This window comes from Nanorana parkeri, unplaced genomic scaffold (genome assembly GCF_000935625.1).
Source record: "Nanorana parkeri isolate BGI_ZX_2015 unplaced genomic scaffold, ASM93562v1 scaffold1073, whole genome shotgun sequence".
NCBI classification, from domain to species: domain Eukaryota; kingdom Metazoa; phylum Chordata; class Amphibia; order Anura; family Dicroglossidae; genus Nanorana; species Nanorana parkeri.
Window position 1 is genome coordinate 326,890 of NW_017307341.1, and position 26,778 is coordinate 353,667.

A 26,778-nucleotide genomic window follows, 5' to 3' on the forward strand; every position below is an offset into this window, starting at 1 on the left:
GTACAAGAGATAGAAACGTGCACTGCTGATATATGAATACCAGGAAACAGAACAATCAGGCAGAATCGGGGGCGTGCAAGGAGCCGGGACAGAATCAGCAGTGAGTGACCTGGCGATCTTCTTACTCCACGATTACCACTGAAAACAGAAAACAAAATGAGTCATCAGATTCATAGCAACTAATATGTCTCATCAAATATCCTTCATAATATAAACTATATGGATGAAAGTTTGTGGACACTTCACTTTAAGCTTATTGCACACCCCGTTCCATAACTATGGACATTATATAGAGTTGGCCCCCATTTGGACATTATATAGAGTTGATCCCCCTTGGACATTATATAGAGTTGGTCCCCCTTGGACATTATACAGAGTTGGCCCCCATTTGGACATTATATTGAGTTGGCCCCCATTTGGACATTATATAGAGTTGGTCCCCCTTGGACATTATATAGAGTTGGTCCCCCTTTGTGACTTTCCAGAAGATTTTGGAGTGAATCTGTGGGACTTTGTGTTTTTTCATTCAAAGAGAGCCTTTGTGAGGTCAGGTAGTGATGAACAAGGAGAAGGCTCACAATTGGCAATTCCAATTCTTCCCAAAGGTGTTCAGGAGGTTGAGATCAGGGCCCTTGGGCTCCTCACACCAACCAATCACACCATGTCTTTATGGAGCTGGCTTTGTGCACATGCTGGAACAGAAAGGGGACCTCCCCAAATTGTTATCACAAAAGGTTGGACGTGCACAGTTGTCTAAACATTGTCTATAATGTGTATTTGACCAGGTCAGCTCTCGTACCTGTCTACCAGTCATGGGCCAGAGCAATTTTTACATTTCTGCTATGGTCCTGTTCAGGGGTGGAACGGAACTACTGTCGGTGCAGCCGGCAGTGCGGCCCGCCCCTGTTGTCACCCTAGGGCAGGAAGTTTGTTAGGACTACAAAACAACATCCCCTTTCCTCATCTCCATAACATAGAGTGAAGGTGAGCTGTAGCCTTAATGCACTTCATGGTAGCACTGTTTTGAGATAAAACTGTAGGTTACACAGGACAGCTCTTGATTTCTGTCGGGATCTGCTGGTATTTTTTGCAGTTATTGAACAGGTGAATAAAGAATGCTTTTAAAGATAAATTTTCCAAACAGAAAGAGAGCAAATAAGAGCAATCCATTGCAAAGGGATTACAGGCACTTTACAACCGCTATGCAGAAAACAAGAAAGAAGCATGGAATAAAAGAGTGATTAATTAATCAGAATCTACATAGGGGTTTACTGAATGGCAGGACAAATCCGGGTAATTCCCCAGCTTCACGTTATTATAACCTCTGTTCATGGACTGTATATATTTATTATTATTATTATTATTATACAGGATTTATATAGTGCCAACAGTTTGCGCAGCACTTTACAATATCAGGAAGACATTACAATCACAATACAATTCAAGACAAGGCTATATAGGCTAGAGGCTTGTGGTTTAGGTATAGAGGTCCTTCAGTCTTGGACTACATTACCATTTGTGATGTCTGGGTAGAAGCACCATGCGGCATCAGGGTCGCTGGAGTCGAAGCAACAGCCCTTCTTGTAACACTGGTCCATGTCAATGCCGTGGAAGCCGCAGTTGACTCTCTGTTTGGGCATCACGGCGCACTGGATGGTCTCTGTCAGAGGGCAAAATTATGCAAAAGCGGTATAACTTTTATACAAGAACTTCATTAAATGTTATTTTTTACCCAAACTAACCATGACATGATCCCAGTCCAATTTCAGAAATACAACTTTATGAAAATCTGTGTGTTTTACAATCCAATTCTATCTATTTGATGCTATTTTAGGATGTGGACCTGCACTTTGCACATAGTCATTGCGCTTTGCCTTTTCTTTGGTTTTGGATAAAGTACAGTCAGAGGCGTATGTACAACAAATTCTGCCCCTGGCGCCCCATGTAAGGGCCATACATATCTCCACGTCTGGCTCTAAGCAACTTAGGGCTCTCTGGCTGGCGTCCCGCCCACATTCACATCTCCCTGCCTACTCTGGTTCATAAGAGCCAGGCAGGGAGATGTGTATGGCCCTTACACTTCTCCCCACCCAGCTCTTATCAACCTGGGATGCTCTGGCCAGCGTCCCGCCTAGCTCCTGGCAACCAGTGACGTCATTGGTTGATAGGAGCTGGGTGGGACACTGGCTACAGCGCCCCAGGTTGCTAAGAGCCAGACGGGAAGATGTGCAAGGGTCATACACATCTCCCCGCCTGATTCTTAGAAACCAGAGTGGTGGGGAGATGTCTATGTGAGCAGAACCCCTTCCAGAGCATCCCAGGTTTCTATAAGCCAGCCAGGGAGATGTGGATGGCCCTTACACTTCTCCCCACCCAGTTCTTAGCAACCTGGGATGCTCTGGCCGGTGTCCTGCTCAGCTCGGGGCCATCAGTGATCTCACTGACATCGCTCTTAGTAACCAGGGGAACCAGCCAGAGCATCCCAGGTTGCTAAGAGCCAGGCATGAAGAAGTGTATAAGAGTGGTGAGGAGATAAAAAAAGTCAGCTGTCTCTGTGGGTTGGCAAAGTTTCACTCACCCATAGAGTGGCGCCCCCCCCCTTCAAGTGACGCCCAGGGCATATGCCATACCATGGATATAGTCCATATACCCATCACACTCAGAACCACTGTTCCATCTAATAGGAAGTGGGTGCAACGGATGTCGATGGGAGGAAAGTACAAAGTAGAAAGATGGACACTGGCACTCCAAGGCAGATCAAGTACGTTTAATTATTCATGTACATGTTGCAAAGTCAAACACTCAGTGAGTGTTTGATTTTGCAACATGTACGTGAATAAATAGATGTGCTTGATCTGCCTTGGAGTGCCAGTGTCCATCTTTCTACTTTTTCCCCTGGATATGCCACTGAGTACAGTTCGAACTACTACTTGGTTTTGTTTTTTCCTGTCTAAGGACGCTTTGGGAAGGTTACCCCTCACTTCTTATCCCAGAAATACCCAGTCACACACTCATACACAGTGGGGTTGATTTACTACTACTTTCCAAGCCCAGTCTTGCTAAAGGCAGATTGGCTGTTCACTTTGCAAGATAATTTTTCCCTTAGTGAATGAGGTGAAACTCTACTTCCATCATCCAATCATCTGCAAGCAAAAATAATGTTGTTTTTTTTTTTACATTTCCTTGCACATGGTTGGACATTCTTCTCAAAGTCAATGTACACCACAATCACTAAGCTAAGGGAAAATTCCCTTGCAAAGTGAACAGCCGATTTGTCATAATTAGATCAACTCCATGGTGTCACTGGGACATTAAGGAAGTAAGGGCCTGGCAAGTAGTATTTTTAAAAAGAGAGACCAGGAATTGAAGCCACCTTAGCAGCAGTAGATTTATTTTAAAGCGTCAGGGGACCCAAAAGTGATATTTCGTTATAGGTGGACCCTGGTGAGCTAAGTCAGCCCCTGGCTTCCTGTATTTCTTGAATGCTCCAAGGTTTGAGCTCTCCCTGTTTAACTCTGTTCCTGTCCACGTGGGAGATTAGGATGTTCCCACTCACTGTTTTGTGTTCTCAGCTCCTCCTGCTACATTCTACAAAATGTAAAATCATTAATACTCCAGCAGGGATGGTGGGAGCTCCTCATAATGGGCAGGCCCAGAAACTCGGTGCAGAAATCTCACCAGTAGAGTCCCCGAGAGACAGAAAAGACTGTCAGGGGTTTAGCTCTCCAGCATCTACCAGACACTGAAATGTCTATTCTGGTTAGACTGGATTCTCTGCAAGCTTTTCCGAAAGTATTTCTGCAACAAACTAAAAGAAAAATGCAGCAAAACAACCAACCTGTCTTAACCTGAGGCTTGAAGCACCATGGTACACCATTCACACTGCTGTCAAAGCAACATCCATTTTGCATGCACTCTTCAGGGTTGACGCCGGGTGGTCCACAGTTGGCCCTCTTATGGGGCAATACAGCGTCGCAGTCGTGTTCCACTGGAGTGAAAATAAAAGAGACTTTACTACATCACGGTTACCTGGAAACATGTTTTTTTAATGGAGCAGCCTAAGCTTTGAAATATAGAGCCCTTATCTCAAACAGTCTTAAAGTGTGGGCCAAAGCAGCCGGTTAATTTGCATATAGGCACAACCAGTATTAGCTAAACTTTCCTACCCTCACAAATCCTGCCACCTCCTGCAAACAAAATATTACACATGGATGTTGCATATTATCAAATGCAGCCATCAGGTGGCACCCTATCCAAGTTCTGTGCTCTATGGAGGAGTATGTCATGTGACACACATCCCTTTTCCCCATAATGCAGCTTTGGGTGCCTAAATGGCCAATCGCTGGGCCAGAGCACTGTCAAGCGGGCTGGGGTGAGGGTGCTTAGCCCTGTGTGAGGTCCCACCTCAGTTACTTATACTATACCTGGCTTCTTTCAATTGGAGGGAATGATAGGAAGGTGAGTATTTGCAGGGGGGTGTGAAATTTGGAGTGACCAATGCCATTCCCCTTACTAACCCATCTAACACAGTGCATAGAGGCTGTTGTAAGCATTTAATTGTTCCCTCTCTTCTGTCATGGCTCCCCAGCAATTCCTAGATAGCAGCTGTGAAAACTCTGAAACAAATCAATTTTGCTGAACTGGAAGGTTGGAGAAATGGTCAGATGTCCTAATCTACATATATACTTGTTGCAGAACAATAACTCACAGTAATCAAGCGAGAGGGTCAACATGAAAACCAAGCAAGTAGCATTTAAGAAATGCTTATCAATCCAAGCCTCCATGTTTCTCTCCATATCAGTTTTCCATTAAGACATTATTACCTCTCCTCTGACCCAGTAAGATCTATTTTTAGCACACAACCATGCTGAAGAGACTTGCAGACTTGAAGAAAAAACTTGCATAGGGCACAATCTGCTGGCTGCAGGTGGTAAAGCTGAACTCTTATCTTTTATGCAAACTTACATTAGTCCAGCTTGGCTCAAATTGAGTTACCATATCTGATCTCCGGAGGGCCGCTGGGGAGTTGTAGTCACAGTTGTAGTCAGCCATTCATATAGTAATACCCTGTTTCCCCAAAAGTAAGACCTACCCCGAAAATAAGACCTAGTACTATTTTTGGGAATTGCTAAAACATAAGACCTACCCCGAAAATAAGACCTAGTTGTGACCATTCCCAGGGCCGGTGGTCGCATAAGGGGGAACTTGAAGAGCCGCGGGAGAGAATCAGCGGTGCCAACGAAGCCAGCGCTAGAGGAAGCGAGGCGGCACCGGAGGGAGCAGAGCCGCATAAGCCGATGCTTCCTCTATAGCGCATGCTCTTGTCACAGGCGGAGTGATACCAGATGCACTCCGCCTGTGAGGAATCGATAGTGAAAGTGCGCTTCACTCATTCTGGCCAGCGATTGCCTTGATCACCATATTTTTGTACATGAATAAGTGTGGATTGTTGTACATTAAAAAAAGAAAAATAAGACCTACCCCAAAAATAAGACCTAGTGTGTTTTTTTGAGCCCAAAAAAATATAAGACAGTGTCTTATTTACGGGGAAACACGGTAGATGGTCTCCTCCAGCTCAGCTCTTGTGGCTCCCCCTCTGCACACTGAGCACAGGGAGCCGCTCGCTCAGCACTGCCACCATTTAGAAGACACCTTTTATTTTTTTTTCATCTGATGGTGGTCTTCTCCCCTCCCTAGTTATGAGCATGCAGGTTTACGCATTGAGAACCGGCATGTTTGTAGAGAGATCTTTGACTAGAAAGATCCATTGGTCATTGCTGGACAACTGGTCAGATATAACTGCTTAGCCTGTGTACTGTACCTGCTTGAATTTCTGGCTGGTAACACCACACCACTTGGGGGATGGCGTCGTCGAAGCAGCATCCTTTGTCTGTGCAGTCCTTCTCTGAGATGCCATTGTACCCGCAGTTCACTCTGGCCTTGGGTCCTGCTGGATTGCACTCGGTGGCTGCATAATGCAATTAAGAGAGTCAGTATGTGAGTCAACAGTATCAAGTTTAAACATGCAATGAGGGAAATACACCAAGCAAGTGATGAACCAAGCCCATGTAGTGCCAATCAGGTCTCTCTGAGGAGCAGTCCCCCATAGCTCTCTCATTTAGGTCCCATGCACACGTTTGTATTCAAGGAAAACAATGCAAATTTGGGCTTACACAGCTGGTGCGTACAGCCGCCAATAGACACGACTTGATGTGCGTGGCTGCACACGGGCAGGTCTGCCAATAGGGCCCAGTACAGCTTACCTGACAGGTCCTCCCTTGTCAACCTCATCGCTTCCCACACAGGCAGCAATAAAGATCTCCCTCCAAAGCAGCAATTCTAATCCCCCCCAGACATCAATATTAACCTAGTATTGCTGCCGGGGGGAGGAAAGTTAACATTGCTGTCTGAAGAGAGATAATTATTTACCAAAAGTTATGAATAACCTATTATTTAAATTATTATTACTATATATAATATAAGGTTATCACTCATAGGGTTCGGACCCTGGGGCAGCACTCACTGTCTGCGTCCCAGACTCCCAGCCAGGGGTGTTCAAGCTCCGGCCCTCAAGCTGTGGGGAAACTTCAAATCCCATGATGCATCTGTCCCTGGGAATCATGCCTGTGGGAATCTTGCAATGCCTCATGGGATTTGCATTTCTGCAACAGTTGGGGGGCCGTGGTTTGCCCACTCCTGGTCTAGGCTAACCAAGACTGTAGATGTAAACCCAATCATTACATTCTCACAATAGCTTCAACATCTGGAAGGCATTTCAAAAGTCATTTTTTTATATTTTCAAATCTTCAGCTGTTATTAAAATAATACACAGTAATCCTGCAAAGGAGGTTCTGGTCCATTAATTTCCCCGATTGGGTGACAACGCTCACTTTGTCTTGAACACGCTGTCCCTGACTCTTAACTGTGCACCTGCGTTGTCACCCTGTCACATGATCTCCCAATGGGGACTACCACCAGTATCAAATTGCACAGACATGGCCGTCTATGCCACCAGGAAACCTGCCCTGAGAAATGCCATGCAACTATTGATGAAGTGTAAGTGGCTGCAAAGAGGCTGCTGCTGATCACAGTTTACGTGTTTATGATACACCATGCTTCAGCAATTGAAATGCCAATAATTTAAGGTGTACACCTACTTTTAATGCAAAATGTTAATGTGGACTATGTTGCACAGGGACTAGGGATAGGAAAACATTGTCAGCATTTCACTTACCTTCGAATTTCCATGGAGTGTAGCACCAGATACTGTCCATCACTGAATTGTCATAGCAACAACCCTTCTTCAGACACGCCTCCTCTGTGATCATGGGGTCGCCACAGTTGTCTCTCGATTTGGGTTGGACTCCGCACTTATCTGTTTAAAAAGGAGAGCAGAAATAGATGTGAGCTGTTTCATCCATATGTTCCACTTATTACCATCTCTACATCAGTTTTAAAGTGTATGGTCTAAGTTTTGAATAGAGTAGAGTTAGAGAGATTTCCCCTCACTTCCTGTCCTGCTGACAATGGTTTTACCAGACAGGAAGTGAAGGGAAATCTCCAACAGCAATACAGATACAAATTAAAATCCTTTTCTTTAGTAGAATAGAGGAATATGACTATAAAGGCTAGAAAGGTCAGATTCTTAATTCTGTCTGGGTTCCAGTTGCAGATTCCCTCTCACTTCTTGTCTGGTGACAATGTTTTATAAGACAGGAAGTGAGGAGTGTTGGTTATGTGTTTAGATGAAGCATTGAGATCTTGAGGAGTGCTGAATTAAGTTTTACGTGCTTAGAAGAACTTTATATCGACAGAATGCAGCATTACGCAGGAAACACATATATAGGACTTCCTGTGTATCATAGATAATGCATGCATGTAGAAAAGTAACATTGTATTACAGAGCCATCTACAGCTCAAAAGACATAACAGCATATGCATTGCTATATGACATTCAGCTTCTCTCAAAGGAAACCGTGACGATCCTTTGGTAATGGCTTGGTGAGTGCATCTGCAGTCATTTCTTCTGATGAGCAATACTTCATGTCAATAATAGTCTGCTCGAGTGTCCCTAAGCAGATGATACGTCATGCCGATGTGCTTGGTTTTAGGGTTGACCCTTTCTGATTGTGTCAGCTTTACACATCCCTGGCTGTCTTCAAAGATTGAAATGGGGTTTGACATGTCTATACCCATGTCCATTAAAAGATGGTTGTTGCATTTCCTACAAGGAGAACGCTCCCACAGCAACACAGTAAGTAATACAAATAATTTTCTTTAGTAGAATAGAGGAAGGCTACAACCCGCTGTCAGATTATTTCTGTCTGGGTTCCAGTTGCAGATTTTTCCTTCACTTCCTGTGCTGCTGACAACATTTTACCAGACAGAAGGTGAGGAGAACCTTCCAACAGCAGCACTGGCAGAAATTAAAATCCTTTTCCTTGGAAGAGTAGGGGAAGGGTAGAACCCCTGTCAGATTGTTATTTCTGCCTGAGTTCCAGTTGCAGATTTCCCATCACTTCCTGTCCTGCTGACAACGTTTTACCAGACAGGAAGCGAGGAGAACTCTCGAACAGCAATACAGACAGACGTTAAAATGATTTTCTTTAGGGGAGTAGAGTAGATGCTTCATGGGACTTGTAGTTCCACACCAGGTGGAGGGCCGGAGCCGCCCACCCGTGTTTCAAGCCAATAGGAAGCTAGTTACTAGGAGGAGGAGAAGGTTGTTTAGGTGTGAAGTCAGGTGGAAAACGCTTTGCGCTCCTTTTCAGGTGCTCTCACTGAAACCTATGGGGCCAAAAATGCATGATTCTGCCCGAAACATGTACTTCCTTGAGCTACAAGCAACACAACGCTGAGGTGTGAACAGGCACCACTAAATATAATGGGATTCTTCATGTTGAGCGTTGTCATGCTTTGGGAAACATGCGACAAAACATTCAGGTGTGAATGAGAGCTGAAAGCCCCATTCACACCTATGCAGTAAAACGTGCATTACCATATGCAGTGGTGGCATTCATTGTGAATAGCCCCCCAAGAAGCATGAGGCCACGCAGCAATTCACAAATGATATGTATTATATAGGTGAGCGCTCCGCATCTATCTATCTATCTATCTATCTATCTATCTATCTATCTATCTATCTATCTATCTATCATTTAAAATGTCATATTGATGCAGTTATCTTATATTAATATATAACAGAAAATGGCTGATATCAATCGCTACATTCCCCATAATATGAAGAGCCCTGTTCTGCGGACACTTACAGTTCACCGGAAGGTATGCCTGACTCCCTATGATAAGGCCGGCCACCAGCAAGCAAATGGTGTAGCGCTCCATCGTTGTTCTCCTGTGCAGCCAAGTCGAAGTGTGGTGCTCTCCTCGCAGACAATGTTTTATATCAGAGTTTTGTTTGCTTAATTGGCGTTGATAACCTAAAATTTTTTTTTCTTAACCGTAACGAGTAAAGCACACAAGCCGCATAATATTTGTCCAGATGATGGAGATAGGGATAGGAGGCTTTGTCCAAGGCTTTATGTGACAAATATTACGTGGCATGGAAATAGAAATTAATTAGCCAATTATGATTTCTTATTTTGTATTTAATATTTGTATTTTTTTTTTTACTTTTGTATCTCTTGTGTAACTTTCTTATCTGGTGATAAGTTTTTAATTCAGATCGCGGTTATCAAATATCAGGCAGTCAGATCTCAATTTCGTGCACAATCTCCATAGCTATTTTCGCCTATCCACAATTAATGATTAGGTTTATGTTATTCATTTCACTGACATAGTCATCAGGGCCGGCCTTAGGCCTTTAGGCGCCCTGTGCGAGAAAGCTTTACAGCGCCCCTCACATGAAGAGAATATGTAGCCTGTTTATAGTCAATTTGAATTGTCCCTTTAATTGTGCCTCAGGTGGGAAAGACCCCTGGGGGAGTTGCTGGCAATGTTGGGTTCTCCTATGGTTCTAATGATGACCCGCTCTGTAACCAGACCCAACAGTACACTGACACACCAGTAGCAGGTATCTGGGGTTTATTAATATAGGGACAACCCCTATAAACAAATAATAGCAAAGCAATAGTGGAAGTAATAATAAAATCAATAACATTATAGCAGTACAGTATAAACACAAAGTGAAGTGAACAAAAAGAGAATTGGATCTCTTTGTCACTTGTAAGAGGCCTCAAACTTACTAGGCAGGTAGAGACCGATGTTCCAATAGCGGTTAGATACGATCAGTGGTGTATTTAGTTTTTGCGCTGTCCTAGGCAAGACTAAACTCGGACACCCCCCAATCTAAATTTGCCCACCTTTGCCTGTTTAAGATATTTTGCATGATCTGTCAATCGCTGGATACATCGCAAACACAGGTTGTGAAGAATCTCTGCAGAGCCCACCATAGACCCCCCACAGCCCACCCTAGATCTTGCACAGCTCGCCTGAGACCCTGCAGACCCCACCATAGACACCGCATAGCCCACCATAGATCCTGCACAGCCCTTCTGAGACTCTCAGGTGGGCTGTGCAGGATCTATGGTGGGCTCTGCAGGGTCTTAGGTGGGCTGTGCAGGGTCCCTTTCTGTGTACACATGTACTGCTCCTCTTACTTGCAGCTCCCCAGCCTGCCTCCAGGATATCCCACCATCAGATCTTGGGTTATGGGCAGCCTAACCCACCCACAGCTTCTCCTCCAACTCCGCCGGCCGGGCCACATCACACTCCTCCTATGCCGAGCAGCTCTCTCAGGCAAATTAGGTGGCCGTGAGGTTCCACAAGCCTAATTTGCCTGATTAGGCAGTCGAGGCTACATGATTTTGTGCGGCCTGGCTCACCTCACTGATTTGGGCGCAGTGTTTTTTGCCACCCCCTTGGAAAATGCCGCCAAAGGCAAACACCTTGTTTGCCTTGCTGTGGATACACCCCTGGATACAATTCCAATAAAACAGTATTTAATACAAGGGTACCCCCAGGTGTATGGTACGACGGGTGCAGCTAATAACTGGGGTTGGGGACAATCCAACAGCCCTGACTAACCACTGATAAGCAGGTAAAACTGCCAGCAGTGGGGCCCTTAAGCTCAGCAGTGGTGTGCTCTACCATGATATGTTTAACCCACAAAGGGTAAGCGGGTCTCCATAAAGTACCCAGCCCAACTATCAGCAAAAGAATGGTCATGTTCAATTCAAAGAAGGATTCACCCAGTTGCAGTGCTCTCAAACCTTTAAAGGTAGTGATCATCACAGAGTTGGGTGGCCAAAGGGACTCTCACTAATGCAACAGTCATTGATGGTCCACCTGAGTCCTGTCTGTACACTGATAACCCTTCTTGTGGGCGAGATAGAGATGTATGAAGGTTAGTCCACAGTATACAGTATATGGCAGATTTCTCCTGGAGCTTTCCTTTCCCCTGGGTCTCCTCCACAGCAGTTCTCACACAGGGGGAACTTCATGAGGTTGAGCAACCCTAAATTTTATCCCTTTTCCTAGTGCCTAGTGGGTTTTCACCTCTCAGCATCCTTCGTTGCTTGCCTGGCACACTTGTACTGCCAATGCTGAATGGCGGTCCTAAGTTCCCTTGCAACCCTTGCAGCCAATCACTTAACATCTTCTTGAGCTGTCCATCACCAGTGGGGATTACACCAACTAGGCTGCGGTGCAGCCTAATGATGCCTGGGCTGTGCAGCTCCAGTAATTTAAAGGGGCTGAAAGCCAGGACAACACTTTTTGGGTTGTGGCAGGAACCCCCACAGACACAGGGAGAACACGTAATCTGCAGGCAGTGTGTTTAGTGGGACATATCTCAGAGTCCCATTGCTGCAAGACAAGAATAGCAAATAATTAGCTGTCTTACTGCCATTTTTAAAGGGAACCCCACTTTTTTCTTTTTTTGGTTATTTGCCCCCCCCCCCCCTAATATTCCTTCCAGACCTAAAGGGTCTAGTATGAATTGGGGAGGGGACTACATGTTTTTTATTATTCTATTTTTAACCACTTTCAGGGATTTGGTCCGCTTCGGTAGACCATTCTTCCCACTTTGGCTGTTTGTTTGACTTTGTTGAGCCAAAGCATGTTCGTTCAGCTCGGCTGCACTTGGGTGTTTGAAAATAGCGCGTAAAGCAGACCTTCGGTTTGGCTGCACCGAAGGGTTTCTGCATCCGAACTGAGCTGAAGGATTACCCGAATGTTCGGCTAAATCCTTTGGCTCTTTTGGGTGAACAACCCACCCTTGTTGTGTCTCTTTTCTTCACTGGGGAGTATAGGGTGTATTTGAACTGGATGGAAATTTTTCGCCACTTCTTGTCCTGGGGACACTAAAGAAAGTGTCAGTAAATCTCTTTAAAGCAGGGTTTCTCAGCTGGGATTCCGCCACCTCCGCCACTAGAGCAGGTTCGTATCCACTCAACAGTGGCTTCAATAGCCCCGCTGCAAACTACCATTGTGGTGGATAAACCTCTGCTGAACGGTGCCTTGAATTGGAGTAGAGTGATGTTGAGCTGATTAATATCCACCTGACATTACTCTCTTACTTCTGATGCCTGACATCACCAGCAATGTTGGGACAAGGAACAGCTGCTTAGAATTAGGTATGCTTTTTCTGTTGATTGCTGTTGATAATTAGGTATGCTATATGTGATTCAAAAGATTGTTTACCTGGCTGCAATGGACTCTTTGTGCTACTTGGTTCCGTAGCAGTCATGTGGACAGCTACTGCTGTAGGTTTATTCTTGGGTCAGCAACATTACAACAGGTATACAATTCCATATACAAGGAGTTAAAATGGTTGCTCAGCATGCCTTCTCGATGCTGAATGAATTTTCCCCAACAACTGGAGCAGAAGAATAGAATAGATTCCCAGTCCCTCCTATTTGTATGTCTCTCGCTCCTGCTCTATGTTCCTCTGAGTGTTCCTCCATGGTCAAGACAATCTGCTGAAATTCAAACCGAGCATCAGAATGGGGAAGAAAGGTGAGTGAAGTGACTATGAATGTTGCACGTTTGTTGCTGTCAGTAACTGCTGATCTTCTAGGATTTTCACGCACAACCATCTCTAGGGTTTACAGAGAATTGTCTGACAAAGAGAAAATATCTAGTGAGCGGCGGTTCTCTGGGCAAAAATGCCTTGTTGATGCCAGAAGTCAGAGAAGAATGGCCAGATAGGTTCAAGATGACAGAAAGGCAACAGTAACTCAAGTATCCACTCGTTAAATCTGAGGTATTCAGAGGAGCATCTCTGAGCGTACATGTTGAACCTAAGGCCTTGTTCACACCAAGCGCGGAGCAGGTGCAGAGCAGAGCACTTACAGACCGGAGCAAAACTGCGTCCAATGTATTCCAATGGTATTTTTAGCTCCAGTTCACATGGCAGCGTTCAGTTCCAGAGCAGGTAAAAAAAACTGCAGCAGGACCTATTTTACTCGGGACCTGCTCTGCTGGACCTCTGGACCTGCTCTGCTCCGTTTTTTAACCAAAAACGGCCCGGAACGCATGAAAAACACCGCAAAAAACGTGGCACAACCCGCTGCACTGCGTGTGCAGAAACTCATGCAGATCTGCTCTGTATTTGGTGTGAACAAGGCTTAGGCAAATGGTCTATAGCAGCAGAAGACCACACATGGCGCCACTCCTGTCAGCTAAGAACAGGAAACCGGGGCTATAATTCACAAAGGCTCACCAAAATTGGGCAATAGAAGATTGCAAAAATGTTGCCTGGACTAATGAGTCTCGATTTCTGCTCCAACATTCGGATGATCGGGTCAGAATTTGGCATAAACAACATGAAAGCATGGATCCATCCTGCCTCATCACGGCTGGTGATGGGGGTATAATGGTGTGGGGCAGGGCTGTCTTTAACGCGGGGCAAAGAGGGCGCTTGCCCCGGGCCCATGGCTGTGGGGCCCAAAGCAGCTGCTCCTTGAGCCCGCTGCCAGCAGAAACTTGCCGATCGGATCGCCTGCGTATGGCGCACGGATCGGTAGGGTGTCCGTACCGTCCGTACACGACTCGTACGGAACAGTTGGTACGTCCCAAACCCCCCATCCAATGTGATGTTTTGGTACCTTCCTGCCCACATGCAGGAAGGGTTTTTTTTCCTCAGGGGCAGCCGCGGAGCTCTCACAGCTATGCGCACACCGGCCCGTTCCGCAACTATCGGGCGAGATCACCACAGTAAAAGCAAGCAGCTGGCCTGGTGTCCAAGACTGAATAGGGGCCTGACACTGGGGTGAGGGTAGGGCAAGCCTTTGCAGAGGACGGCAGCTGTTCTCTGCAAAACCCACCAGCCAATGAGAAGAGACCTCACCCCTCCCATCCACCACACGAGGATCTCTGGCTGGGAGTTTGGAGTTTATCTTCAGCAGCAGATGGAGACTATGTCGGCACCGGCTGGTCCTGCCAGCTCCCGCTGCCAGACACGGCCAGCACAGTACTGGTGAGTGGCGGCCTGGAGAGCCCTGAGGAGAGCGCTGGTTTAACCAGGGCCCTGTGGGGTCTCACTAGGGCTCTAACAAGGCTGGTTAGACCCCACAGTGCCCTGGTGAGACCCCCCACAGGCCTGCTACCCTGGTGAGGCCCCCACAGAGCCCTGTTGGGACCATGCCTGTCCTGATGAGACCCTATAGAGCTCTGAAGGTCTCTTTGGAATTTCACCAGGGCTCTTTGGGCTTTCACCAGGGCCCTGTGGGGTCTCACTAGGGCTCTAACAAGGCTGGTTAGACCCCACAGTGCCCTGGGGAGACCCCCCACAGGCCTGCTACCCTGGTGAGGCCCCCACAGAGCCCTGGTGAGACCCTACAGAGCCCTGGCTTAACAAAGGCTCTGTGGGATTTTACCAGGCTTTGTGTGGTCTAACCAGTGCCCACAGAGCCCTGATGAGCCCTGGTTAAACCAGGGCTTTGTATGTTCTCACCAGGGCTTTGTGGGGTTTACCAGGACTGGTGAGACCCCACAGAGCCCTGGTGAGACCCCACAGAACCCTAGTTTAACCAGGGCTCTGTGGGGTCTCACCAGGGCTCTGAGGGGTCTAACCAGGCTGGTGAGACCCCACAGAGACCTGGTGAGACCCCACAGGCCTGAGTGGGGCATCATGTTTAGGTTTCGCCTAAGGCCTTGCAAACTCTAGAGCCGCCTCTGATCACAGGAGTACCAAGCAGCTGGTGCCCAAGGTTGAAGAAGGGCCTGACACTGGGGTAGGGGAAGCTATGTGGTGAGACCCCACATAGCCCTGGTAGGGGAAATGGCACTTTCGGCATTATGCCAAAAGTGGCATTTACGGCCGATATGTTTCGGCGGCCGATATATCGGTGCATCCCTAATATAAACGGCTGAGCTTGCAATCGGTTTGAAATCCTGCAGTCAAAGATCTATGTGTGCTGGTTTTTTTTTTCTGGGTGTTGGGGAGGTGAGAGAAATTCCTGGGGGGGCCCAAGAAAATGTTTGCCCAGGGTCCGATCAGTATTAAAGACGGGCCTGGTGTGGGGTATACATTCTTGGCACACTTTGGCCCCCTTAGTACCAGCTGAGCATCATTTAAAAGCCTACCTGAGTATTGTTGCTGACCATATCCATCCCTTTATGACAACAGTGTACCCATCTTCTGATGGCTACTTCCAGGAGGATAACGCATCATGTCACAAAGCTAAAATCACCTCAAACAGGTTTCTTGAACATGTTAATGAGTTCAATGTACTGAAATGGCCTCCACAGTCACCAGATCTTAATCGAATAGAGCACCTTTGAGATGTGGTGGGACGGGAGATATGCATTATGGATGTGCAGCCGACAAATCTGCAACTGCGTGATGTGATGTCAATATGGACCAAACTCTCTATGGAATGCTTTCAGCAGCTTGTTAAGTCCATGCCACAAATAATGAAGGCAGTTCTGAAGACAAAAGGGGTCCAACCAGGTACTAGCAATGTGTACTTAATAAAGAGGCTAGTGAGTGACTCTCTCTGTGGAACCTGTGAAAACTCAGCTTGCTTTTCTATAGACTCAAATTTGGCGTCTCCGGGTACAAAGTATCAGAGCAGCGCAGAGGGATTTAGTAATTTCGGCTACTAGTCACTCAAGATGAATGATGAAATGAAAACATAGTTGCCCGATTCAGTCTAAATGAACATGTTTATGTTTGGTTGGAGGACACCTTTCAGTTTTTCTAGGACTCTTATGTTAAAGAGAACCTTTAAAGGAAACCCGTACTAAGAATGTTGGGTCTGCCATTGCTAACCCCTCTTTCTGAAAATACTAGTTTCAGGGCTGTCATGCTGGTCCACTGACTTAATGGAAGTTTTGACTTTACCCTGACTTTCCAATCTCATGGTGGCGTTCAGTGGTTCTGCAGAGTACGGCGCCCTTCATAGGAATGCATGGGGCTGCAGCACACATGCAGGTGAAGAGGACCTGACCTAAACCAAGACCTAGACTTGGCTTTCGGGAGATCACTTGTGAGGTTCAGGGCAAGTGAAGATTGCTGGAACGGGGACAGAGGTAAGCATTGGACCAGGTTGGCTGCACTCAAGCATGCTTTAAAGGGCAATTTGGACCAAAAGTACATTTGTCCTGTGAAGAGACCCTGTCACAACCTAAAAACTGCAGGTTACAAAAAAAGAAAAATCAAGCCCTTCAGATTTTTACTTGCAGCATTTTTCTTTTTGGTAAGCAATTTTTTATTCACTTGCAGTGTGTCTTTTTATGTGCTAGAAATGCTTGTTCTTTAGGCTCAGACCCCACCCTGTGCACGTCATAGCCCTCTCCTCTAATATGAGTGTCTAATTACTCTCTGTGCTGGCCCGGCTCTCCCTTCACCTGTCTACCCAAAACTGTTATGTAGCTCCCAGGGAAGGAGTGAGGGTCAATAGTATAGATTGTCATTTGAGTGACAGCTTGGAGTCTGATACGATCGCATCCAAGATTGCGGCTCCAAGCAGAAATCTCAGGGTTTTGGATGTCTACACAACAGAGGTTTACAGGTAAATAACATAATAATTTAAAATATCCTAAATAATCTTATGGGAGGATTGTTGGTATAATGAATGGTCTGGAGACAAGGCCTCTTTAAGTACATAAAAAGTATTTGGTATGTGATGACACACACTGGCCAGGAAAGTATCACTTTGGTTTACCTGGTCAGTTGGCCAGATGTGTTTAGGGTGTATAGCATTGTACAAAGGATTCATTAAGAAGATTAGCAGAATACTGCAAGTCCATACATGAGGAGAAAGGGTAACAAGTCCAGTCCAAGTTATTACATTTGTACCCAAAGTTCTTCTTTAAAATCCGATTTTCTTATTAAAAAAAAAAAGCTTGATCTGTACCGTTTTGTGAAGCTGCACAAAGTAGCAGCACATATGTTGAATTTTGCTCAAACTTTGAAACTCGACTCTAATACAGAAGGATCTGCTGTAGGGCACATTTCCTAACTTGTTCTCCTGTAGCCAGCAATGATATTAATCTGCAATAATCTTTTTACTTTCTAAACATGGCGTTAATCCGCCTGGGTTCTGTAACCGCACCTTTCCTCGAAATTCAGTTACATAATATCAGTAAACAGGGGATATTTCATTTGATTCACTTTAGATTTCTCTCTGTCATTAAAACAAAACCTGACAAAAATTTACGCCGGCTTATCACGGTGCAGATCTGTCATCTTGTACATACAAGTGTACAAAAATCAAGTGACATCATCATATCCAATAATGCTGCCTTACTCAACCTTTTTAATGTGGAGAAAATAATGTTAAGGTCTCAGGAAACTCCTGCAGTTTAAGTACATTTGCCACAACACCTTGGTGGTCAATAAAAGAAGGACCCGTACAATGGTGGTCAATGGAAAGAATGCTCCTTACATTGGTGGTCAGTGGTAACAATTCCCCTTATATTGGTGACGAGTGGAAAGAATGCTCCTTACATTGGTGGTCAGTTGGAAGGATTTCGCTCTTACAATGGTGTTTGATGGGAAGAATGCCCTTCACATTGGTGGTTAAAGGAAAGAATGTTCCTTACATTGGTGGTCAAAGGAAAAAGGTTGCTTACATTGGTGTTCAGTAGGCAGAATCTTCATACATTGGTGGTCATTGGAAAGAATACTCCTTATCTTGGTGGTTGATGGAAAGAATGCTCTTTACATTGGTGGTCACTGTAAAGAATGCTCCTTAAATTGGTGGTCAAAGGAAAAATGTTGCTTACATTGGTGGTCAGTAGGAAGAATCTTCTTACATTTGTGGTCAATGGAAAGCTCCTTACATTGGTGGTCACTGGAAAGCATGCTCCTTACATTGGTGATCAGTAGGAATACTCTTATTACATTGGTGGTCCGTAGGTAGAATCTTCTTACATTGGTGGTCAGTGGAAAAAATACTCCTTACCTTGGTGGTTGATGGAAAGAATGCTCTTTACATTGGTGGTCACTGTAAAGAATGCTCCTTAAATTGGTGGTCAAAGGAAAAATGTTGCTTACATTGGTGGTCAGTAGGAAGAATCTTCTTACATTGGTGGTCAAGGGAAAGAATACTCCTTATCTTGGTGGCCAATGGAAAGAATGCTCCTTACATTGGTGGTCGTTAGGAAGAATCCTTCTTACATTGGTGGTCAATGGAAAGCATGCTCCTTACATTGGTGATCAGTAGGAATAATCTTATTACATTGGTGGTCAGTAGGTAGAGTCTTCTTACATTGGTAGTCAGTGGAAAGAATACTCCTTACCTTGGTGGTTGATGGAAAGAATGCTCCTTACATTGGTGGTCAATGTAAAGCATGCTCCTTACATTGATGGTCACTGAAAAGAATGTCCCTTACATTGTTGATCGGTGGGAAGAATTCTTCTTACATTGGTGATCAGTGGGAAGAATACCCCTCCAACAGACAGCTGACATGATCATTGAGGTCAGCCGGTACCTTCCTGAGAAACAAGAAGAGGAGCTACACTGGTCATATTCCGCTGACTTTGTTGAGTGGTGTTGTGTCAGAACTATGCAGTAGACATGTGCATTCAGATTTAGACAAATTTGCTGAATCACGCAGTGCAGTTCGTCCAAATCCGAAATAAAACTATTATTATTTGAATATTATATTCAAATAATATTAAAATTACCTTTCTCTGGCTTCTTTTAGCTTCTGATACACCAGTCGTAAAATCTCACTCCATCTATCACAGGTTCTGGTGATATTCTAGGGGGCTATGGTGACAACTGTAAAGGTATTACGAACCTGGTCTGGGAGACTGGATGGTTGAGGAGGCTTCCCTTGCACCTCGTGTCTAAAAGCCTTTGAGGATGGTGACAGAGGCCAGGCAGACACCGAGTGGCACGAGTGCCAGTAGTTATGAAACCGTGCAAGTAGAAGGGTAATCCAGAATTCAAAGTCGAGGCAAGCCGAGGTCAAAATCCAGGAGGTCAGTTGCAGTACCGAAGGAAGAGGCAGAAGAATAATCAAAACAGTCCAGGGTCAAAAAGGCAGGCGGCAGTCAAGGCAGGTAGTGGAGGCAGGAACGGGTCAAAATCCAGGCAACGGCAATCTAATATTTAAGACAGGAAACAGGAGACACAACACAGACAGGAGCTGATAAGACAATCCAGCAAGTAAGTGACAGGCTGGCTTGGTTTAAATAGGGAAGTGAACTAATCAATTATGTCACTTCCTGTGCGCCTTTGGCACATTTTTCTTAGGACACACTCCATCTGCGCATCACTTCCTGTGCGCCTTTGGCACATTTTTCTTAGAACATGCTCCATCTGCGCATCACTTCCTGTGCGCCTTTGGCACATTTTTCTTAGAACACGCTCCATCTGCGCATCACTTCCTGTGCGCCATCCTGCGCGTCTTTCTGTGGGAAGTGGTCGTTGTGCGCATGCGCGTATTCTTCTGCCTAGCGGTACTTGGCGCATGCGTGGAACGGGCATGGTGCTTACAAAAGGTTTGAATTTTCCACCACATTTTTAATGTTCCTTTGACTCCATTTCCCTGGGCAAATAGAGAAGGTGAATGCCAGCAGTGAGGACATAGAGACCAATAAAAACCCGACAGAGTCTAATCCTTCCCCAATCTGTGTGGAAAAAAAGGGTAGGTTAGTGTAGTGGTTCTTAACGCTTGGGAGTCAGTCATCTAATCATGTGATTACTGTCATTGGCTGTCACAACAGCCACATAATCGGGAACCCATCCCACCATGTCCCAATCGTAAATGGTGATCAGGAGCTGACGGCAACAGCTCAGTCACTTTGCTGGGAGAGCACTCTCTCAGCACAGAACAGTAGAGCTGGAGCTGGCATATACATGCAGTGGCTCGGCATTAAGGTCCACCAGCTGAGAAGCTAATATGTGTTATGCCAATGGGAACAGGTTAAGGATGGAGTCCCCAGTTAGCTAACATCACATGACTGCTGCATTGCTCTCAACATGACTGGTATCATCAACCAAACCATTGGGGAAGTGTATACCATACTACCCTGTGGCAACGAGCAAGGTAAAGGAAGGGAGTGTAGGTCAATAGAAGCACTGGTCCGCTGCCTGCACATGGACAACAACAAAAAATATATAACAGAGGTTCTACACTCTAAAAAAATCTCATACTAAATAAAGTTATCTACTAGTATACAGAAGCAGTGTGGACCCACTTTCCATCTCTGGGCAGTGATTACAGTGTAGAGCTGGAGGGCACCTCTACTGCAGTGCGTAGATGCAGATCGGGGTTACACAAATGAATAGAAAAGCAGTTCAATGTTGGGGGGTGATGCTAAGAACAGCTACGCTAAAACCTCAGCTCCACTCTGCCAGCAGATGCACAGTAAATATACATACTAGTCTTACGAGGCATTTAAAGTAGATGTAAACCCTTTTATGCGTTTTAACATTTAACTGTCATTTCCAAAGTAATTTTCATGACTAGGGTATTAATGATTGCACTTTTCCTAGACTGCCTGACTACCCCTCCACCCCTTCACTTCACTTAAATAACCAACACTTGACACAGATTAGAGTATAATGGCCAAAGCAGCCTTTTATTAACAAATGTATAAATAATATTGTATAAACTAACATTCTATGAAGGAAGCCGAAGGTCCTTTTAAGGCACTCTATATCAACTCAGTATATGATAGGCCTCCAGCTGCACAACACAGATCCAGAGACAATTGCACCAGTGATACAGCCATGACTAGGGTATTAATGATTGCACTTTTCCTAGACTGCCTGACTACCCCTCCACCCCTTCACTTCACTTAAATAACCAACACTTGACACAGATTAGAGTTTAATGGCCAAAGCAGCCTTTTATTAACAAATGTATAAATAACATTGTATAAACTAACATTATATGAAGGAAGCCCAAGGTCCTTTTAAGGCACTCTATATCAACTCAGTATCTGATAGGCCTCCAGCTGCACAACACAGATCCAGAGACAATTGCACCAGCAATACAGCTATGAACAACCACTAGTTCACTGACACTCAACCATACATAATAGGGGGAGCTGTACCCAGGATGGGTCCCTACCTAGTTTACTAACTGCCTTCAAGGGTCTGGTAACCCTACAACTGTACCCAGCTTGCCGAACAACAAATTACCAAACCAGGTTAAAGAAGAGGGAGGTGAAACGAACTCCCGACACCAGCTATCTCCCAACTGAAGATTGGCTGATACCTCCTTCGTACCACTCCTTGAAGCCCCTCCTGTTCCTCTCTGACACCTCCAAGCAGGCAAATACCTTCTCCTTATTTTGCATACGCTGTTATTCCAACCACCTTTAAATCCAGTCATGTAGGCCATGTGAATAATTTTTCTTGATAGGGGCAGCTTTTATTAAACTAATCCTTGGTGGTCTTGCCATGAAAGTCTTTGTTTAGGACCTTCCTATTATAGGATGACAACATTCTGTCCCTGTCTCCCAAATCAGGTCCTGCATTGTCACCCTGTCATGCGGGCCACCAGTGGAGACCACAATTGGCTGTTGTCAACACTCATTACGCGGTCATGGTCCACGATTGTCAAAATCATAAATCTCACCCTGGGAAATGCTATGCGGTCATCACATGGAGTGCATGTAGACATAAAGAGGCTGCAGAAGATCAGAAGCACTGAGATGTAAAAGAGGGTGAAACGAGTTTGTATCTTTTGTGTCTTACCACTAAAAGTGGTATCTAGGTGCAAAAAGAGACAACGGTTGGTCTTTTTGCATCTACATACCACTAATTTATTGTAGCTAAAACAACCTACAGCAAATCTCTAAGCTATTACTTTTTAATGATTGTTATTATGTACATTTGGGGATAGTGATCGCGCTAATATCATTATCACAGATGACTCAATGGGCAGTATCCAGGCTGATACAGCCAATATCTTATCAATGAGCTGTAAGGGTTGTCCATACAAATATCTTGTAACTACGTCTTCAGCTATCAGTTGACGCCTGCTCTTCTAGTATACTTAGGGATGAGCAATTATTAAGTTATTTATATGTTGGCAAGGTTGGCACTGAACGTATCTCAAATATTTTCAACCTTTGTATTTACATAGCAAATGGGCTTTACCATCTCTCACATCAGAAAATTTTATTTCTGTTTAAGACACTTGTATGTTTAAAGTGTAATTAAACCTAAAATTAAAAATGAATAAAACAGTAGGTCACCCTCTCTACTCCTTCCGGCAGTGTCATTGTTTGCCCCCTGCTTTTTTCAGATATTTTTTACCTGCTGATCCAGGCAGTTTACTGACTTCTGATCTAGGGTGACAAGGCTCTCTGAGCATCTGACTAAGCAGGAGTAGCATTGTCTCCCTAGGATGCACTGTGGACTCCAAAATGATGTCATCATGCTACACCTTGGAGTCCACAGGGAGCGCAAGGCATCATGGGATACTGACATAACCAGAGAAGGACATACACTGTGAGATTGGTTCAGATGGAGAAATTGGAAATGGATGAAGGGTGTGTGCTGAACTACCACAATGCAGGACTTCTACAGTCAAAAAGGTAAGTAATGAGGGATTACAGAAAAAAAGAGCTACCACTAACCAGCTAGGGGCAACATAGCAGGACAAGGTTTGGTTAAAAGGTTAGCAGGGATGCACAGATACCAGTTCAGATAGCAGAGCCAATACTTGGCATTCTCACGCGAACTATTAGGGTTGCAGTGGTTGCCACTGCGACTGGGCCCTGGCGCTCCACCACTGTCCTAATATCATTAGTCTGTATTGTTTTAGAAAACTATCACATGACAACAAATAAAAACATATCAGTAATCAGTAATTGGTGGTATCTGTGAGGGCAAGTATTGGTACTATATATATATATATATACAGGGCTTGAAAAATTTGGCGGTGTCTCACCAGTCAGTCAAAAATTTCACCAGTCAGCATGACCTGACTATAGCCTTTGCAATATATGTTAAAACATTTTGGGGACAGATAGAGGTTTCTTTTGTGACAAAAAATAGTCTATCTATACTACAAGTCCCAGCATGCACTCACTGTCCATGTACAACTCTCACATATCACGCAGGGAACTACTGCAGGGGGCTTGCATGCTGGAACTTGTAGTTCCCTGGGTGATTTATGTTGGGACGGTGTACAAAGACCATAAGGGCATGCTGGGACATGTAGTTCTCTGGGTGATGTGGAGAGGTGTACAGGGGCAATGAAGGAATGCAGGTTGTAGTTGAACTGCAAGTCCCAGCATGCCTTCATTCTTATATCCCAGGGTCGCAGGCACTGGTGTTCTGCTACTTGGCGGTTGGGGAAGTCTCCTGGTTCATGAGTGCATCGGATGTGAAAACCAAAGAGAGAAACAAGAGGGCGCAAAACTAGGTCAGCTGACTGCCTGGACCGAACATATCAGGGAAGGTGACAGGAACAATAAATATATATGTATAATGTACTTACTTATGTGGGTCTGGGAACCAGATGTGAACCGGCCTGTGAGGAGGATCAGGATGTCCAGAATGTATGTTGAATGGCGGCTGATATATTGCCTGAGGCTGCCGCCATTCAACATACATTCTGGACATCCTGATCCTCCTCACAGGCCGGTTCACATCTGGTTCCCAGACCCACATAAGTAAGTACATTATACATATATATTTATTGTTCCTGTCACCTTCCCTGATATGTTCGGTCCAGTCAGTCAGCTGACCTAGTTTTGCGCCCTCTTGTTGTTCTAACAAGGCTAGTTAGACCCCACAGAGCCCTGCTACCCTGGTGAGGCCCCCTCAAAGCTCTGGTGAGACCCCCCTCTGTATGTGCGTTATAATTAATAAAAATAAGTCGATTAATCGATTTTAAAAAATTTGATTAATCGAACAGGAAAATTTTAATCATTACCAGGCCTAAAGACATGAGAATCATACTTTTTAATACAAATGTGAGCTAAGCCTTCAAGGTTTTATCTTTAAACCCCAACCTAGACCCCTCCCAGTCAATCTTGGTGCCCCCAGAGTGTACCACTGGGTAGGGTAGGAGCCCACATCTGGTGGGAGATATACTCACTCTTCTAATAAACAACGGACTTATTGGAATTAGCAGGTGTGTGACTATTTTTCTTTGTTACTTACATATAAATATAGTCTGAGCTGTTGGTGTAAACATTTTTAGCAGGGGTTCCCTGAGACTTGAAAATTGCTGCTCTGTGTTAAAGAGGTTGAGAAAGGCAGCTCTAACCAAACCTGATATTTACCAATTCATAAACAATATTAAACTATATAGCAATTTTATAGACTCATTTATAATCCCTTTGGCCCCTTTCACGCGGGCGGTCCTATCGGATGCCCAATGCTAAGTGTCCGTTAACACTGAGTTACCCCGCACTACGGCCAAGTGCAGAAAATAAACCTGATCAGAATTCTGTTACACCGGATCTGATTGTGGCGGGTCGGGGGTAATCTAATATAAACAGATACATGTTCTTTTACATCCGAATCCCCATAGACCAACATGGGTCTGGTCATTTTTAGTTCTTTCCTCCATTGCAAGATTGAGGGGAAAAAATGGAGAGACACATATGCCATAGCGGTGGCATCCGATCCGTGCTTCTCCGATCAGGAGGGGATCCTGGCACGGATCCTCTTCTGATCAGTCCTTTCTATTTTTGCTAGACCCAAATGCAAAAGTTTTTTTTTTTTTAAATCTGCAGCTTTCATTAAAAAAAAACCTTGTGACCTGCCATGAAGGTCCTTGCTGTGGCACTTATGCAGTGACAACTGTCTCCTAGGTACACTCCTGCATGGTCACATGTGCCCCTGGTGGATACCACAGGCAATTGTGCCAACTCAAATTGCCCATGCATGGGCCACCATTGACATTATCATAAAGCCAGTCCAGGGCAATGATGTGCAATACTGTATATAGGAAGGGGATAAAAGAGGCTGGGGAAGATCAGTAGCACTGAGATAGAAAAAAGGTAAAAGTGGAAACGGTACTTTATATAAAAAAAAAAAAAACACACGGCAATTGTTTATGGTTCAACAGGACTTTAACAAACCTCATGTAACCCAGTCAGGGTGTACATCTACCTTAATTTCACCTTTTCCATTGACTCCAATGCATTTTGCTAAAATGGCACTACTTAGTTGAAATCCTCTGATTTCAGGGAAATAGAAAATTGCAATTTCACTCATTCCTACTGGTGACCAAAGGACTGGAACCTGTGCCAAAAGCAGTAATTAATTGCATGTGTCTTTGCCATCAGATATCCAAACACAGCTCTGTCATAGTCTATACAGAACAGGTTACACCAGTGAGCAGAATGAGAACACATCTCATCACCTCTGAATGAGGAGCAGATTATTGTTTATTTTCTCTAGATCTGAAAACCAAATTTCTGTGTAATGAAGCTGATGTTATCTGTGTCAATAGAAATCACAAGCTAATTGTGCGGGGATATTCCCATGGGGAGAGATAGAGCAGAGAAAACACCGACGCCGGTAGCTGACAGTGGAAGTGTTCTCAGGCATTAATCAGGACTATTCTCGCGGCCAGATAAGTGTTTACACAACTGTGGTTATGATGATGTGGCACTTCCTGCGTACAGGTAGCTGGATCCATTCAGTAAAGTAACCCAAAGACCAAGGATCTTCTGCAAAGTGCGGCAGTAACACATAGCAGCCAATCGGATCCCAGTACGCTTACAGTCGTGTGAAAAAGTAAGTACATCCCATCGGTATTGTTGACTTTTTCAACATATGTGAACAGGCAAACAGGAGATCTTCATTTAAACAGTGCTATACTTGAAGAGATGACACATAAAATTGACATGGTTTATTTATTCTCGCAATCTGATTTAACAAAAGGCAGTTTTGTCATGTGGATAAAGTGAGTACACCCCTAAATCTGCCACCACTAAAAAATGAGATGTTCCAGATTAGTTGCCAATGATTAGAACCTCCTTAGGGAGTATGTAGGTGGAACCTGTCTGATTTGAACCTCACATGTGGGTCTGGTGTTCTCTTTGGTATTGACTTCTGTGGTGTCATCATGCCAAGATCAATACAGCCTACTTAGGTCTTCAGAAAGGAAGTTGTGGATGTAAAAAGATCGCCATTATCTGAAAATCGATCAACTTTTCCATAAGGACATAATCCACACGTAGCTTAGATTTTAAACATCGGCTAATTTGTCCAGGAATGGCAGGCCCAGCAAATGCAGCTCAAGAGCTGAGCGTTTGATGTTAAAATAAGTTTCCAAAAACCCCATTAAACAAAGACCAGCCCTTAAAGGAGAACTATGAGGTGAGTGCTTTTCACTCACCTCATAGTTCTAGCCGACCTGTGACAATGAGACTGGCAAAGG

The 26,778-nt window shown here is 44.8% G+C and overlaps 1 protein-coding gene across 1 annotated transcript in view; it reads right to left on the reverse strand.

Annotated features, from left to right (window-relative positions):
- Nucleotides 1–1,493: 1,493 nt before the first annotated feature.
- The window catches only part of LOC108796170 (putative gastrointestinal growth factor xP4), a 40,410-nt gene continuing 15,125 nt past the window's right edge, over nt 1,494–26,778 (reverse strand). Inside the window, exons 5-9 of the mRNA XM_018567608.1 lie at nt 9,270–9,383; nt 7,235–7,375; nt 5,822–5,968; nt 3,839–3,988; nt 1,494–1,660 (exon numbers count right to left, since the gene is read on the reverse strand). Coding sequence (XP_018423110.1) covers nt 1,494–1,660; nt 3,839–3,988; nt 5,822–5,968; nt 7,235–7,375; nt 9,270–9,383 — 719 coding nt within the window. The remainder of the gene's footprint in view (nt 1,661–3,838; nt 3,989–5,821; nt 5,969–7,234; nt 7,376–9,269; nt 9,384–26,778) is intronic.